General features: G+C 41.4%; 1 protein-coding gene across 6 annotated transcripts in view; it reads right to left on the bottom strand.

The window, feature by feature from the left end:
• The window catches only part of oxr1a (oxidation resistance 1a), a 167,091-nt gene that overhangs the window by 29,086 nt on the left and 118,932 nt on the right, over positions 1-19,073 (bottom strand). For 4 of the 6 annotated variants that reach the window (XM_013276484.3, XM_025911800.1, XM_025911801.1 and 1 more), the window contains 2 exons: positions 2,912-3,019; positions 1,149-1,262 (listed from right to left, as the gene is read on the bottom strand). The exons of the other annotated variants lie outside the window; for them this stretch is intronic. In XM_013276484.3, coding sequence (XP_013131938.1) covers positions 1,149-1,262; positions 2,912-3,019 — 222 coding nt within the window. The remainder of the gene's footprint in view (positions 1-1,148; positions 1,263-2,911; positions 3,020-19,073) is intronic. 6 annotated transcript variants of the gene reach the window in all.

Raw genomic sequence — 19,073 nt, 5'->3', positions numbered from 1 at the left:
ATCATTTAACAGTTGCCGTACTGTCTCAGACTTTGTCCATCCCTTTATGACCACAGTGTACCCATCTTCTGGCAGTTGCTTCCAGCAGGATCGTACACCATCTCACAAAACTCAAATCATCTCAAACTCCCCATTAGTAATAAAACTACAGCTGACAATCTTTCAGGAACATGTTGTGAGGGCTAATTATGCACCTGTGACAGAAGAAATCAGTGACTCAGTTGATAGATGAATGATTCAGCCTGTTCAGTAACTGGTAGAATTAATATTTTAAAGATGAATAAAGCTGCTCCTAAAGTTATCTTTAGCCAAAACATTCTCCTGTCACCTCCAAAAAAGCCCAACTAGCTGTGAGATTCATATATTAATTAAAAAACACAGAAATTTGTTTGTCTCTGTTATACTTGCCTTTTGATTGTCAGGGGGCCGAAACGTCCAAGCTTACTGTTGTATCATTATGCAGCACAGCTGAGGTCCATTATGTTTTATTTATCAACAGATGATATTCCTCACTGGGCACACAGTGTACTTACACTCAGATACAATGAAAAAGCTGCAAAAGCAAACTAGTCATGCTTTTAATTAAAATTCTGACATAAAATTTGGTGTGATGTAAGAAAAAAAAAAGACCTTTACAATATAGCCCAATATGTGGTAACCACAGGCTACATTTAAAATTTGGCTTTCCAGGGGGCTTCAATTCAAAAGCTCTATCGCTCAAACTTTGATGTCGTCGAGTCCTTTGAAAAACTGCAGAACAATGGGAAAAAAGCTCCTGCAGTTAATAGTTTTGTAAAAACCCCATCAACATAATTCCCTTACTAGCCCTCTATAAATACTTTTTGAGATGATGAGGACTGTTTAAGAGCCAAATATAAGAGAATTTTAGGCTCTCTTTCCAGTTTGCACTACAGGTTAATGCGAATATATGTAACTCCTGTCAACTTCAGTGCTTAGAATGATAAAAATACCACACATATGCAGCAGAGGCACAGAGGCTAACACTGTTTCACTGTGTTTGGCAGCACAGAAAGAGTGAACTCTTCACTTTGGGAGGCGAACAGAGTGACACATGACAAGACTAGTTACCCGTGCAGGAAAATGTTCCTAGCATGTGAGATTGTGCGTCATAGGTGTGGTCTACATACCGTCACCTTCTCTAAATCAGCTTCTGAGGAGGTGGGAGACAAGGGGCTGATGGGACTGAGGGAAGGGGAGCTTCCGACACTGGAGACGTACTCGGGGTCAGGAACGTACAGAACCTGCAAACACAATCCACGTCTGTATTTACACAGGCACCACCTTTGTGCACCTCACACCAAAGACAAACACATGCACGCACGCACGCACACACAGACAACAGGTAGAGAATCTCTCACACAGCTCAACAAATGTGACAAGGCAAATAACATGAAATCAAGTGAACAGTTTCATGATAATGACACAATTAACACATGGAGGGAAAGTGACAGTCATGAAGGTAAGTCAGTGTGTCGCAATAAGAGACTGAGATGTAATGTGTGTTGGCTTTGTTGTTTAAGAGATACATATTGTAAATGAAGTCCATACTGATAGATTGTATTTATTCTATTCCGGCCAGTTATTTTAAATTTGTTTATATCATATTAGAGAATACAGAAAGAAGACTGATAATAATAATAAGCAGGTACTAGTGATGAGATGCTACCTGGGGTTACTTGGTGAGGTTGGATACATGGTAGCGTTTGCAGGTGTTCACAGGGAAATTTTGCAAGTTTTGAATAAAGGCCAGCCAATTACTGCTCTGTATTTTTGGTGATCATGTAAAGGCAAGCTAATTGAGTCTTAGCTGTAGCTCCATATTTAGGTGCAGGTTTCTATCATCACGCAAACTATTTTGTTTTTTAGGAAAAATCAATCCCGGCAGGCAGGCTTTCTTCGAATGAAGTGCAACCTCTGCAGTGACATCTGCAGGTATGTACAGGGTTGTCTCCTGCTTGCACTATGCACTGCAATAAAAACTGTTATTTTTTGTGTTAGACATTTTGCACTAAGGTTTTTATTTAGTCTTAAGTCTATATAAGGTTCTTCCGATGTTTGGTCTCAACAAAAGAGGGATTTTGAGCGGAAATCTAGATAAAGCTTCAGGGTAAAAACCATGGAGCTGCTTTTGCTGTGGTATAGCTTCTGTCTCAGCAGTAGAAGTAGAGACGAAGGTTCAGTAAGTGCTGTCAGCACCCTACTGTTTGGACGCAGATCAACTCTGCATTGTTTGCAGAGAGCAGAGAGAGACAGAGAAAGGGTGGGATGCCAGCGGGATTGGCGTATGTGGCTCATCTCCATTCGACCGGATTTGATTTTCAAGCCAGGAAATACAGAGACAAAATATCATTTTGGATGTTTGTCACTTTCCCGTTTAAAAAAAAACAGATTTCAAATTTGGCTCTATTGCTGTGGAAGGAAACATCAAAGACGTGGAAACTGGCAGCGTGTTTAGCAGGCTAAAGATGGGTAGTTTGTGTCATGTTGTCGGAACTACAGCGTCACTGGGAGACGTATCATTATTCCTTTATAGAAACAAAATAGGTCTTTTGCAATGAACTACATCCTAATGGGACAAGTGATGCTGTAATTAGCAGGCAATTAAGGAGGGATACAGAGAATAGGGATGTGGTTAGTGAGTCAGCGAGGGGCTTTGAGAAAGTAGAGGGCTAAACACATGCAGCATGTAATGCTCCCTAAAATCTCCAGTTTTTCCAGCTACATTCAGAAAATGTTTAGAGCTCTGCGAATGCATTATGAACTGTCAAAAACAGTCATTATGAGATCAGGCAGTCAGTGGGTGGCTGTGGATGGATGTGAGGCTGCTGTAGGACAGTGATGAAGTGATGCAGCTGAATATATCAGTGAAGGCGTGCACGGCGGGTCACACCTGGCCAGGCACCACTGCTCTGGAGAACAGCTTGTTCAGCTGAACCAGCTCGTTGGGTGTGGTGTCAAACTTGAGCGCAATGCTGTTCAACGTGTCCCGCGATTCCACCTGGACCACAAAACAAGAGAGAGGACAGAAAAATCACACTGCTGCTCCGGCTCAGGGCATTTCTTTACAGCTGCGCACGTGAGACATGAAGGCATAAATGGGCTCTCATACAGCACTCTTTGCTTTTTATACATATCTCATTCACCCGTTTACATACGTACACACTGACACACGGGGCACATACATGCATGATGACAGACGGATAAAGAATATCTGAAGAGAAGAGCTGTGAAATGATTTCTTTAAAGGGTTTAATGTGGCTTGTGTTTTGCATGTTAGATTTTGGGATGTTATGCAGATTAAAGCTGTCAGCTGTTGACCAGAAATAGATTCCCATGGGATGTAGTGTTGCAAGCAGAAATGTGAACTGACACCAATGTCAGCAGGAGTCTTGTGTTACCCTGTGAACCACTCGTCTAGCAAGTTTTCTAAAAACAAGAAGCAGTTTTATTTGTTCGCACAGACAAAGACTACAACAACGAATAAAAACTATTATTGTACCTTTTTTTCCATTTTCTCCATCAATTAGCTTACTAGATACTCAAGAACTCGATGCCAACGGTAGGTTTTCTAATCTAATGTTCACTAAACCCCCTCCTGAAAACACTCTAATCACAGCTTAGCATCTAAGATCTGCTAATTTAAATGTCCATACAAGGTTAAGAGTGGTAACCTACTGTTTAAAAAATTGCTGCCTTTTTAGTTTTTAGTTTTTTTCCCCCAAAAAATAAAAAAGCTAAAGCATAATTAACAAACAGGCTCAAGACTGTGTGTCCTAGTCCACTATACTGGAAAAAATATGGAGACTACACGACTAAGCTAAAAGTAAGAAAGTTATTCGCTGCATTATCGCACACAGACTGCATCTAATTGCAATTTGATTGATTGCAGTCTTATTGCTGTTTGGTTTCCAGGTCTCCAACCACTGTCTTCCTAAGTGTGACTGCAGCATTATTGTGTCAGTAGTCAACAAAAAAGTGAATTCCTTACTTGCTAACTGCTAGTTTAATTTCAAAGATACAAAGCATAATTTATTAATAGATTTATATATTCATAAATCTGTATCAGAGAAACAATTACTACCTAAAGCTTTAAAATAAATATAGTAGCGAAACTGCTGTGCTGCTACATGCCACAGGAATTGCTACTCGAGAGAGAGACGGGGTGGTTAATGTCAGCCTGAAGCAAACTTTACAAGAAATCTGCCAAATTTAAAGCTGGTGGCAAATTTAACAAGCAGCTCCTCTGCGTACGACTTTCATTTTAGCTTCCTCTTAACCCAGGTGTGCAAAACAAACTGACAAGCCTTTTTAAAAAATCTTTTTTAATGTGATACTCCGGCTTCCTCCCACAGTCAAAGACATGCAGTTAGCGGGGATAGGTTAATTGGAAACAGTAAATTGCTCATAGGCGTGAATGCGGGCGTGCATGTGAGTGCGATTGGTTGTCTCTGACTATGTGTTAGCTCTGCGACAGACCCTGCCTCTCGCCCTAACACAGCTGGGATAGGCTCCAGCACCCCCCGCGACCCTGAGAAGGATAAGAGGAAGTGAATGGATGGATGGAACTAAGTGAAAGAAAAAAAACATTAATGACAGTTTACTGCGATTCATTACACCCTCACTGAGCTGAATGAGGCGGTGGCTGGCCAACAAACTTGCCCAACATAGTTTTTTTTAGTGGCTCCAGGCTATCGGGCCATCAGCTATTATGCACCCGAGTTAGTTTTTAATATACAACAGCGACTGAATGTCACCAAGACAGAACAAGCATTACTGACATTATTTTGCGGGGTAGTTAACAGCAGTAAAGATGTTATTTGGCTGCATTTTTTCCAGTTTTTTCTTTTCTTTTTTTTTTTTTTTAAAGTAGATCCAAAATAATAAAAAATACTTTAGCCTGTTTTCACTGTTTTATTGTCTCTGATTGGTCATATATCAAAACTAATAGCCCAACAACACTGTCACAGACGGACGCAGAGGTGTGCACTGTGCAGACTGGGGCTATTTCAGGTAGCAAATTGTGTCAAAAGTGCTAAATAAGAATGTATGGTTCTGCCGTTATCCAACAACAGTATTTTGTGTTATCAATAGCTCGAAATTCATCAATATTCACACTGAATGTAAATCAAATATTACCAGCCAGTGCTCATAATTGAGGAGCTGGACTCAAAGAGCTGCTTTATATGAACAACTTTTATTTACTTTTCTAAACAAATCACCCTAACCCATATCAAGCGGGAAAAAAAACAAGCAAAATAAGATGTAGTGCTTCATGTTATTTGATGTTCAACATCATGCAGGTTGTTGTGCTGCTGTGGCGGCACTCTGTGCTCAGCTCCAGCATCCTGCAGTGTGACACAGGTGCGTTTGCATGTCTCTACCAGTTAAAATCCACACAAGAAAGATGTGCACCAAGAGTCAGAACTAGTTAAGCGTCTAACATGCCCAGTGGGAGTTTCTAGCTCCCAAATAAGGATGACAACCATGGCAGAAAGAGCATGTGGAAGAAAAAAGTGAGCTCGGGGGAGAGAACCCCTAAAAACCAGATAGGCAAGGCTGACTCTGAACTGTGCATAATTAGGACAGGATAATGACACTGTGTGTTTTAGTGCAGCAGTCATGGGACCGACTCGGTCGTTCTTCTTCTTATCTATGGAAACACTCCTAGAAAAGAACAGAGGAATGACAGGCTTCTTCAAATTCCTGACATGACAGACTATTTTCAGGAAGATGTTCCTCCACAGACAGACAGATGTGCAAGCAGAGACACACACACACACACACACACACACACACAGAGCACAGTCACAAGCTGGAACATTAGTAACACGGAACTGCTGCGAGTGAGGCAGTCGCACATGTTATATCTGAAGAAGCTCATCACAAGCAGAAAATACACAAACTTAGAAACCATTAAAAAAACAGCGTTCCATGAAACACTAACACTGCACTCTTTAGCACATTCACAAATTGGTGCCACTGTGTTGCATAATAATGTCACAAGATGAAGCGATACAATATACTGCAAAGTGGATATTTTGCCGCACTGCAATAGGACATCAGTATGATACACTCATGTGCAGCTCCTCAGCTGATGGAAAGAAATCTGTCTAAGTGTGCAGGACAACATGAAATATAATAAACTGACTTGCAAACTTGGGTAAAAGGCTCTGGGACATCATGGGTTTTACATCATATGGAACATGTTTGTATCCATCAAAAATTTGATGGATACACCCAACAAGATTTTTTTATTATCAGGGTTTATTTTCCCACCTTTACTTTTGCTTATCAAATGCTAAAAAATAACAGAAAATGCTTTGAGTTTTGCTAATTAAGGCTACACACATTCTTTACCTAATGACATGTGCATAAATCATGTTCACTCTCAGTCACCCTGTCCTGTTTTGAGCCCAGAAAAATCCTGGACGTTTCCTTTGTGCTGCATGTCGATCGAACACTAATCAACTTTCATCAGTGTCAGCACCATGCTTGACTAGAATTATTCTGATTATTTTAATTTGTTAAAAATATTGAAATGTTTCAGTAAAAACACTTCATTGATGATACAATCATCCTATCACCCACTTAAGAAGAAGCCATTGATATATCGGACTCCCACTATCTCCGGAAAGACCCTATTAGAGTAAGTGACAATAAAGTCATCTGAGAAAAGTAGATAACGATGGCAGAAATCCTGCAGAGCTGACTAGCAAAAGGCTAATTATCATAGACGTATAGTGACAGTAACACTGCTGGGTCACTTGTTTGGAGTCCATAGCACAGCTCATTAGCTTTTGGAGCTGATGTACCTTGTGATACTGGTCACTTACTGGTGGGAACATCCTCCGCTACTGAGCAATTAAAAGAGTGTGAGAGAGCGTATCTGGAAGCTCAACAATATACAGCCGGAGAGGGGTCAAAACGAAACCTGCGCAAAAATTGTCAGAAATCTCAGAAGCTGACAAATTAACTACTGAATCACCGTTATTGACCGCTGGAGTGGAGCCTGAATTAGCCAGGGTTACACTAATCTGGGCTGAGAGAGTGTGTAACCCAGACTTTGGGATTTTATTGTCCTACCTGGAAGGGAACAAACTAATAAGGTCAACCAGGTCAGTCACGCTGCTTGGAAGCAGTCCTCCAGACTCACCAATGTGTGGAACTCAATAGTACTGCACAATGCATTGTGCAGTACTGTGCAGTACTTGGCTCGGTGACAGTCACAGGTTTCACTGTAAGTGGAAATATACCACAGATGATGCAAACCTGTATCGGCAGCTCTCCTTTAGCCTTCTATAAAGCTTATCGTTAACACTCACTCAGGTGACCCTGAACCCTCCTAAAGCTTTGCTACAATAGGCCCAGGCTGCTGAAGGCTTCCCATAATTTCAATGTGTCTTTCTTCCTCACTCACCTCTTTTCACTCTCTATGTGTTTATACACTGCTCTGAACATAATACTCTAAATTCAAAACATAATAATTAATCATTAGTTATTATTAAACTCAATTCTATAGTCCTCAGTCTCCCTCCCCTCACTGCCAACTGATGGTAGAAGATGGCTGCCCCTCTCTGAGCCAGGTTCTGTCTTAGGTGTCATCCTGTTAAAAGTGAGTTCTTCTTTCCCGCTGTCGCAAAATGCTTGTACATGGGGGGTCATCTGATTGTTGGGGTTTTCTCTCTATTATCGTAGGGTTTTAACTTTACAATAGAACCAACTTTACAAGAACCAACAATGCTTAAACCCCCCCCCCAAAAAAAAAATCCAAGAGAAATTAATAAAAAGCAGAAGTCAGAAGTCTGGAAGCAGCATTTTGAACTACATATAGTGCATTGCAATAATCCAATTATGATGAAACAAAGCATAAATAATCATTTCCAGTTCAGGATGTGACACAGTGGAGCTTAGTTTAGACCTAAAACCAGACTAACAAGGTAATAACAAGGTTCCTAACAGAGGATTGCCAAAGAACCAAGAGGTTTATTACAGAGAAATGGCTCTTTTCAAAATAAAAGCTATACTATACACTTCTTCTGGGCTATATTCTCAGCAGCATATTAAACATATCAGGTCCCCATAAGGAGAATCATGTGCTAACAGCTGTCTAAATGACTCGGGTAACGTTTGTAGCATGCGTGCTTGTTGTTTTTGTCTGCTTCCACTTGTCTTTGCACTAGGATGATGTCGGCGTAAATGTGCAGTTATATTCGTTGTGTTCCCACTAGTGCTGTCAGCGTTGATCTCGTTAAAATGACATTAACGCCATAACGCGGCAAATCTCCGTTAACGAGTTACAGCGGATCGCCCCGTGCGTGGGGCTGGATGGTGTCAACACGTTAACAAGCTAACTGCGCTAACGCACTAGTTCCCACCAATTGAGCATTGCGTGGCACATCCGACATACTGTTTTACTTATGTCCATGACGCCATCAGGGTCATGCTTCACATGAAAACCAAGATAGCTCCAAAGGCCGGATCTGAATGAGGGTGGGGGAGGTTCAATTGCCATGTTGCAACGAGCTTAGCTTCTGTCTTGCTAGCTTGTGCTGCGCTCAGTGAATCTGCACTCGACAGTGCAGCCTAGGCGGAGTAGTCGAACGCAGATCCACTGAGCGCTCAACACAGACAGCATCGTCAGAAGAAAAGTTGACAAAATAAATTAAACGTTTTGTATTGTTCGATACATATGCGTACCGAACCGAAAGCACTGTATCGAACGGTTCAATATCGATACGAGTATTGTTGCACCCCTAGTAACTGTGTATCCAGATCTGCCCTGTTCCACAAAAGCATCCCCCTTGAAGGGTCAAAAAGGGAGATACATAATAACACAGCAGTCTGCCGAGCTGATTCAATCATCCAGCTTTATTAAATGTTAATTTGTTCATTTTCTAAGAAACAAATCAAATTAGAAAAGTATCCTTCATATTTCAAAATGCTATTGGATACCTTTAGATTTTCAGTGAATGCTCATCACGCCAGATTTAATTCAATGATTCAATCAAAATTGAGATTAAGATAAATGAAAGCTGTACAGCAAAAAGGCAGTAAATACAGGAACAAACAGCATTGAACTCACAGACAGCAGGACTTTTACAAGGTACCAACCAAAGACAAAGTGATTAGCTGATAATTATAGAAACTGTCTCAAACTGCATGTAAACAACCTTCCTAGGCCTTTCAAGAACTGCCTTAAAAACAAAATTCTGGTTAAAAACAATGTGATCATGGTCGATGATTCGCTGAGTAACAGCTTGATAACTTTACAATCATTTTCTAAGTAAAATGCTAAATTTGATGTGAGACAACCATGGCAGACTCAGTTTTTAGCAAGACTGGACAGCACAGTGATTACGATTAGTGGTTATCGTTGGGTTTGTACTGATCAAAAAACACGACATCTGTCAAACTGGCCCCCTTCATTTTAAGAAATGTATGTTATGTCACTATCACACTATCACTGATAGAGGCTATCAGCCTGTGGCTCACTGGTGAAACCACTGAAGTACTTGCATATTTGCAGTATTATGAACAGGATGGATGTGGTAACATTCTGGGGTAACAGATGATTTACTAGCAGCTAACTACCAGCAGAGCCAGTCGATATCCAGGTTAACAATTCCATTTCTACCCACTGGTCAAATGGGGTAAAAAGGCGTATTAAGCTGTCCTGTGCACTGCGTGGCACAGTGATGCAGTAGTTAGCACCCAACCCTCTTTTGGACTGCTTACCTACATACAAACAAAGGCAGTTCAAACGCGATTGGGCAATAGGATACGGACGACAATTTACCAGAAACAGAAACCTTTGATTACCAAAAATACAGACCCTTCAAATTTATTTATTTATAGTTATTATAGTATATAGGTGTTATTTATACTTATATACTATACCCTTGCCCATACATTTTACATATTCATGCAACATTTGTTTATGGAGTTTATCCTTAAGGTCACTGTTCACTAGCAACAACCACAAATGCAAATCAACAAGCTAGGCCAGAGTTAGAAAGAAAATAAGGGGAAGGAGGGTGTGGTGCAGAAACTAGAAGAAGTGGATCTGTGGAACAAGCAGACATTCACAAATCTGGACTGGAAGAAGAGTGTTAGGGGTTTGAGCTCATTCCTAAACTTCAGATCAGTTATCTTTAATTAATGCAAACCACACATATCTACTACTGCTGCAGCACTGCTGCTTGTTAAAATGACAAAAAAGTTTATTTCGCTGCCCTCAGAATTGTGGGAACCTTAGTTAAACTGCATCTGCTGTTACAGCTGCAGGTGTCATCATAGCCAACACTTGTTGGTAGTTTTAGTAAAGCAACCTCAACGGAAGCACTATGAAGCAACTCCTTGCTTTTCTTTTCTCAGTACAGAAGGGAAACCACTGAAGGGGAACCACAAGGAAGACACAGAGAGGCTGTGGTGACAGGTAGGTCTCCCATCTTAAAAGTCCTCCACACAGCTCTGTGATTAACAACTGCTCTTGGACTCCTTATGACAGTAGTGAGGATCCGCATGATTTGTCATCTCATTGTCTCTGTACAGAGAGTCCTACTGTTCATTCAAACAACAGCAGCACATCAGCTTGATGAATATCCTGTCTCAAGGAGGACAGGAGATCTGGACCAAGAAGACAGTGCCATCCACAAACATGCACTGGTCGTGTATTTACAACGTGGCCATAAAAAGAAGGATAATCCGGTCACTTCAGTATGCCCTAGATATTAGAAATGACTACTGATATGTCATAACTGATCATCAATCATCCTAGAAGTATTTACAACCCTCCATTTAGTGCTTCCATCACGTGTGATGTGTCCTTGGTATTTGGCCAACATCAGTACAGCTTCTCTGTGTTTTAGTTTGGAAGGTGAACAGTTAATAATCAGCAGGGCTCCTGCAGAGTCAAAGCAGTGCATCCAGGTGGCTTCAGCGGAGAGCATTGATTCTCCCTAGGTGCTATTTGCCGTCTCTTCCATGAAGTGCTTATTTTTAGCTTTATAGCTTTATAGCTCCTGTTGCCCAGCACAAAGCCAACCTATAGGACATCTACAGCTTCATAAAGCTCCCTTTTATTCAAAGCTTTTCTTTACAATTCTGCAGCATAAGGTCAAATCTTTGGCTTAGAGGGAAGAAACCTCCGTTTTTTGCTCCACAAATAGATATTTTAAAGCCTATCCAAACCTATGACAGCTATTGGCTCTTGTATCACTTTGCTGCCAATCAATACGATTATAAATATCTGATGTTGAAGTAAACATTGACAAAGCCAGATGGTGGGACGGTCTTGGCACTGAGTGTGATGTTATAATAGTATGATTCAAGTTTGCCTTTTACGCCTAATTAATCACTTTATTCCTGGAAGCCAGTAATATTAGCAGCACAGTTAGCATCATACATCAGTAAAATGAAATGCATACAGCTGATTCGACCAAGCCTCAGAGACTTCAGCCATCGATCGTACTGTAAGAGAAGCCATCTGTAACTCAATTAAGTGGAATACGACAGAGGACAGTCAAATGTGACCCACTGATAAAGACCTGTTATTGACACATTGACAGCAGGACGAGAGAGGGAGGAAAAGAGAAAGAGAGAGCAATTGCCATCAGGTTCATGGCCACTTAAGACAGGTGGATCCTATCTTCTTATCCTCTGGATCAATACTACCCATTATTCATCTCAAACTGCAGGTGAATAATTAAGCTTGCTACTGTTACGGTGACAGTCTCTCCTTTTGAGGAGAAGGGTAGAGGAAGGCCACAAAAGCCATCTTGAAAGTGACATCAGTGACTGGTCACTTTGTTGACAGAATGAACAGATTCAACAAGCGCAGTTCCTCGGCTGGACTAAGACAAATGGCTCCGTTAACGAGTCTGCTGGCATGTAATGTTAAGTACGGCACATGAGAACAAATCTACAACTGCTACTGCTAAAGGTCAACAAGGGAAATAAGATGTAATCACAGCACTGTAAGCACAAGCTGTTTAATTATAGACATTCACACGTGCTGCTTGATGCACACTTGTATGCAGGACGTGTGTTTGTGCGCTTTAAATTTTGAATGAACAGAAGAAATTAAAGCGGCAGAACAAGGGTAAAAAAGAATCGACCGCGACGCCATCAAACTGAAAATAAAACTCCGGCGTACGGTTTAATCACCCACAATGCAACATCGGAGGAGCTACTGCTCCTCATTTTATGATGAAGAATGAAGCTCAGCTTTAGCATGACAGTTGCCATGGTGACTTTGTCGTTACTACCCTAATGGTATGTGTACTGTGTGCGACTACAACCTTGCTGATTGTTTGCAGGCCTTAATATGGAGCCGCAGGAAGTCACATGTGAGGAAGTGACATTATTCTGTTCGTTTTGGGGTGACCCACAGTAGGTTTGCCGTCTCGTTGATTCTTCCTGCTGCTTCAGGCTTTGATGGTCTTTTCACTGACTCACCAACACATATGACACACATGAGGCAGCCAAGCAGAGAGACGCTCACCATGACACAGAACAACCAAAGTCGAGGGAGTGCTTGAGTCAGGATTGTCTAAAAGGAGGTCAAATGGGCCCATCAGTAATTCTTCTGTGGTAGGGACAGTAAAGCTGTGAGAGCTCTTTATGGACAAAACAACCTAAACACTTTGACTAACCTAGAGGTATCTTATATCTGTGTTTTTAATTACACAAAGAATCCAAAACTTTAAAAAATGTTTAACTCATCCAGGTGAAATTACAGGTTTTGAATGTCTGTGGGCCAGAAACAAATACAAACACTTATGAAGGTCGCGTAGACTTAAACATGTAACAGACAGAAGTTGGTTTTGTGTGTGCCACATTTTTTTTTACTTATGGTTACATTTCAGCTTTCAGTACAGCAGGAAACAGAACAGTGACACAGTTTGTTACAATCTATCATAATTCTCAGGCTGGCGATAGTAGAACAAATGTGACCTTGACCTTCAGCGCAATTTAGCTGAAGGAACCATCAGGTGACCGTTATGCGCAACTTTTTTTTAATGAAAATCTGACGTATAGAAGGAGCAGTGATTCTTGTGAAGGAGTGAAAGCTCCCATAAAGCAACAAATATGACCTTCACATTGACTTAGAGCACAGTCTGGGTGAAGATCCAATAAGTGATCACTGAATGTAAGTTCTATTAATTCTGACCAATACTCTAGGAGTAGCGTCCCTTTGCATTGCAGACAGCTGTATGGTTGGACAAACGGATGGATAGACAGATACCTCACCATGGAAAAAGCTCATCAGTCGTTCTGCCAGAAGAGCTAAGAGTGAACGAAAAGCTCAATAAAGAAATATTCATATATTATTCATTTCTGTTTTTATTCAAAAATGAAAAAATCTGTGGTGTTCAACTGATCAATAAGGCACTCATAAGAAGAAGTACTATTAAGTATAAAATAAGTCAAATAAAAAACCTCTTAAATAACCTCGTTTTTTTAATTTAACATTTATTTAACCAGAAAGTAAAAGTCTGGATGTGCAACACAGGCTGTTTTTCTGGTGGCAGGAGATACAAGAGCTCCCAGAGAAAACTGGGAGATACAAGGAGAAAAAGCAAACTGTGTTCAAACTCAGGACCCTCTTGCTGTGAGGCAACAATGCTCACTGCTGAGCTTTTCTTCAGACTGATTATATGAGGACATGTACAGTGTGAGCTTCATCTTGTGGCCTGTGGCTTTGGCTCCTACAGTTTGACCACAATAAATGTCCTCACAGCTCATAAAATTAAAAAAATAAAAACAACGCCAACCCTGCTGAAAGTAGTGACCCTGCCGCTAGTTGCGGCCAGGCAGTAGCCTGCAACTCTATATAGAAAGAGTCATTTTAACAATGACACACTCTTGTTCTGTGTCGAATCTCCCTACCTTTCCTATTTACTGAAAGTGGACCAATAATGCTTTTCCTTATTTTCCTGTCATACGTTTACAGCGCTACACCCAGGAGGTCACTTGTTTTATCCCTAGCTCCCTTATTCTGTACGTCAACCTCGGGTAAGATACTGAACCCCAAATTGTATCTGTGAATGTGTGCATGAAAGGTAAAAAGTGGGTAAGTGTGGCTTGAAGTATAAAAGCATTTCGAGTGCCCAGAAAGACCAGAGAAGTACATTTATTTGGAGGATGTGAACTTGACAGTGCTTTATAAGCACTTTACTATTAAATGCTATAAGGTTGGATTCCCATATAAAATATTCAGATACTTTTTTATACTCTTGAATCTGTAAGATGTTAAAGAGAGGCAACATGGTTATCTCAGGCACACAATTCTGGCTGTGTGAACAGAAGCCCCGCCCACCTGCTATTCAAACCTTCTGTTTGCGAGGGTCAGCCAATGCAAAGAAATTTGGTTTAGAGGATGGGTGGACTTCAAATTCTTTAAGGCCACCCTCACTTTAAGTCAAGAGTTGCAATAAGACCCAGCATATGAAAAATAAGGAACTGGTACTGTAGTGGAGTCCAACAATGAAAATACAGAGCTGCACATGAGTCCAATTTCACTTTAATCAAAAATCAACATGTAGGTTGAGCACATTCAATAACAATGCTTTTATCCATCCAACTACTTATCCATGGGTCCCCATCTACTCCACATCCATTCCCCACTATCCCCTCCTCCATCCCTTTAAAGCCCCCATCCACACGCCCCTTCAGTTTCATCATTTCTCCATCATCTATTGACTTATTCTGCTGCTCTCAGACAGGAAGTTGTTGAAAGAGCTCAAACAGTGGGCTCCCCCTCTCTTACCCAGCAGTGAATAATGAAATCTAAGTGACTAATTGTCAGGAGGTTGTGAAGTTAAGATTACCACTAATGTGTGTGTGTGCAAGTCTCTGTGTGGGCATGCATGGCACAAACACACACCTGAGACTCTGTGTATGACTCATCTAATGTCCCCGAAGTTCTCCAATGCCCACAGTGCTTCCTCTGAGCCCAGCAGAGACCCATTAAACCTGCAGACTGCTGATACGGAGTGACCATGGTCTCCATCATTACAAGCCTCCACCTTCCTCACATCTGAGTCATGGCATGCCTGCATCACACTATGATTATTCTAAGCAGAATATAGGACTTACAAAGTATGTAAAACACAAGGTTTTCTGTAGGTATTTTTAGACCGCATTTTACTAGGGAAAGTCATTTATGGCTGCCTGTGTTTAAACGACACTTTACATCCAAGAGCTTGCGCTCTTCTGCCAAATTAAAAACATTCCCAGAGTTAAGACCACGAGTCTGGTCTGCATGACAGATTGCCAATGTTATTATAACTCATCCTGAGGGAAGATTAGGTGTATAATGACCATCCAACAGTTGAGATATTTCACAGAAAACCACAATCATTGTCAGTGTGCTGAGCAATCATTTTGACAACACTAAAGTTACCGATATTGCTCTTCTGGGCACCATGCACAAAAATTCGGCTTCACTCTCTGCCCATTCTGACATACTGTAAATAAACTAATTGCAATCCATCTATTGGGACCAAAATAATTGAATAACAGACTCATCAAATGACCAACGGACTATGCCATTCACAAGGCCCTAAAGATTCAATGCACTACCCAGCAAATCATGTTGTAAATATAATCTACGGTTAATACCTGAATAGATCTCAGTTTGTTTTATTGTTTGTTTTTTTTAACCGACTAGATCCAAAACAGTTTCGCATCTATCAGACTGCTCATGTTGTTGGCCAGAATAACTAGATAACCAATTCTGACAACTTTCTTTTTCCCCACAAATCTGGTATCCAGACAGTCCTTCCCCTCACCACTCTCTAGTGTCACTATACAAAATATAATGAAAGCTCTGCTATGCCAGTTCTGCTGAGAGCACTAGACTGAAATAGGGAGAGGGATGTTCAGGCCAAAAAAATGACCTAAACATGACTCAACATGAAAAAATGATTCCAATTCCTGTTGTACATGCAAGCCTTTCTGTTTGGGACACTGGTTACGATTTGACTAAACTAGTCAGTTATTTCCTGACATTAATGGTGGAAGAGGTCTAAGGAAAACAACTGGAGGGGAGTTTTATACAGTATATTTGCCTTAGTTTGCTACAACAGACAGGTAACGGGAAACATGACCTTGGGATCTTTCAATAACACAGAGAGTAGCTTATGAATGTAGGCCACTAGGACATGCAAATTAGACAAGTGTTAAACAAACTCCAAAGAAAATGAAGATGAACAACTGTTGGTAGCAAACATGCTCTACAATTTCCAGACCAGTTTCCTGCTTCCTGGTTCCATCTACTGGAGCTGACAATAGTTATTGTAGGTGGAGCCCCAGCTTACGCTTTTCTCGTCCTTACCAACGTTCAATTAGGCATCCAGTTTTGACAGATATGAATTTGTATGCAGATTGGGTTTTTTTGGCACCACTGCCTGGTTAGCTGATTATTAAAGCTGTCAGAATCTGTTCACTTCCTCTTGATGCTCATGTCCAAAATCAAAATCAGGTATAAATGGAGCTAAGCAGCTTAAAATGCTGCTTCTAAACACAAAGTCCAACTACTGTTTACGTTTTTGCATATAGTAAACTGATCACGTGTCAGAAATTAATAAACTATGTATATTATCCCCTTTTGATTCTGTTGAAGAAAAGGTATTTTTTCCTATAGCGATATCCTCCCCTGATAGCATCCATAACCAAACTGTAACACCATTAGGTGTCAGGTGTGGAAAAAGCATACAGGTGTGTATCAGGACCCATATTCCAGCTGGTTGTGGTGGTAAAGGAAGACTCCTATCAGTTGGCTAATGTTAGAAATTTTTTACTAACGCTCGTTTGCTGTACAGATTGGTGATAGGATCTCAAAAATCCAACAATTTCTTAGAAAAAAAACATTATTGTACATTAATTAAACAGCACATACACAACTCAACTTTACCAAAGGAAGTATATAATGGTGAGGTCGGTAGTTGTTAGAAGTGGTCCAAAGGGGTGGACCCCAACTTGTAACCATGTAGACATCAAACAATCTGATGTGGTGCGTGAAAATGACTGTGGTCATAAACCACAACCTGTTTTTATTTTTACTTTCATTTTACTTTCAATATATTAATACAGCCATTATTATATTCAGTTTCAAACATACTGCGAGCACAGTATGATACAATATAAAGTAAAACACGAGAGGCATAATCTGAGGCTAAGCATTGTGCAAAGTGTCCCAGAGTACTGAGTGATTTTTACTTTACTTTACTCAGTGCACTTTTACCTCATCGTGCACCTAAATATGCACTAGGACCTGGCCCTGCCTGAATGCTTTTTTTTTTTTTTTTTTTTACATATGCCTCTAGGTCCCAGAATAAATGAGAGTTTACTTTACAAAGCTATCATATCAAACAGAAATGATGATAAAGGGAGCAAACGTAAAACCCGAGTATGCAATAAAAGGGGCCAGGAGCTAGTCAGGACGCCTAATGGGTCTATGAGGAACTCAGGCAAGATCCAAAATAGCAATCCAACTGGAGCATCCATCTCCATGGTGTGATAAAGCTAGTGTGTCTGGAGAAAAACACTTGTGGCCTGCACTTTTTCTGTTCTTCGTTTCATTTGACTTTGAGTGACCGTCCTCACGGGCAGTCTGTGGAAAGACAGTCCCCACCCCATCGATAGCGACTCACTTGTGTGCTACTCTTTGTCTCTCTCTGTCTGTATCTTTCTGTCTCCTCATCCATCTCTGTTGTTTCCAGAGACTTCAAACACTTTTTTAATTGGATGCAGGTCAGCCAATAGCTGGACTTGGCTGAATGAAATGGTGTTATCAGTGTCTAGGCAGATGGGAGCTGCACAGGTGATTTCTCAAAACTAAAAAAAAGGAAAAAAGAGGGGGGCAGAAAGAAGCCTGTGTGAGACGTAAAGAAAGGTTGAAGGAAGAAGGAGAAGAAGGAAGGAGGAAGAGGGAGGGCGACTGTATTGATAAAGTGGCACAAACGGAAACTCCTTTTTCCTGTCGGTGCCGTGCGATAGATTATAAACTTATCTGATGGACAGCGAAATACGGAAACATCGCCGTCCCTCCCCTCCTCAGTGTGGGAGATAAGTTTAAGATAAAGCCGCTTCTCAGTCACTGGGACTGGCAGTCATGTGTCTCTCACAGTGTCGGCGAGATTTGGTTATATCCCCGAGAACACTGTAGGTTACCATTCGCTATGAAACTACAGGACGCAGTGATAGAGGAAGACTGCTCGCTGCATCCATCACTTTAGCAATAATTTAGTGGGTGGGCAGCATTTGATTAAGATATAAATCCTTCAGATATCTCCCTATTTTTCTTGAATGTCAGCATTTTTGTCCATCTCGCTGACTCTTTGTTGCCCCTCTGTTTATATGAAGGGGCCATGACACAGTGCCCTAGCTCTGACAAATATCCTGTCGTAACCGTTAAGCCTGTTCGAGCCCCGGTGAGGTAAACAAGGCCCTTGTCAATCAGCAGGTCTCAGATGACTGACAGGTTAGGCCAGCCGGTAGAGGTGGAGGCGGTGTTGGTGCTGGGAAATCACACTGGAGCCTACACCACTGATGGGAACAATAACAGTGGGGTTAGGGTAGAGGAATGACAGTAAGGAGTCCCTCCCTAGCTCCCTTTTCTCTTTCCTTCCTCTCTTCATCTCCTCCTCAGTCCTCAGCAGAGAGGCAGACGGCCGGAGCCACAGCAATCCCACTTCCACGGAGAGAAAGGCGAGGAAAGGCAGTCTGACTGCAGCTGGATTTGAGGGTCATTTGAAGAACACAACAAGGCAAAGCACACAGAGTTCCATTTTCAGTTCATGCCAGGGAACCAGAGTCCTCTCTCCCCCTCCCCGTATTACCTCACCAACCCCCCTACCCCCTCCTTTCTCCTACACAACAGCTAAATCAATAGAAATGACAAGGCAGTCGGAAGGTCATTCGTGAGCACAGCGAGCGCTGTGGTGGAATGCTCGCCGATTCGCGGCGGACAGAACAAGTGGAAAAACAAATGCACATCCTGCCAGCGCTCCTGCCTGCCTGTCCTGCTCTAGTTCAGCTGGAGGAAA

This window comes from Oreochromis niloticus, linkage group LG11 (genome assembly GCF_001858045.2).
Source record: "Oreochromis niloticus isolate F11D_XX linkage group LG11, O_niloticus_UMD_NMBU, whole genome shotgun sequence".
Classification (NCBI taxonomy): Eukaryota; Metazoa; Chordata; class Actinopteri; order Cichliformes; family Cichlidae; genus Oreochromis; species Oreochromis niloticus.
This window is presented reverse-complemented; position numbering and strand designations above follow the sequence as displayed.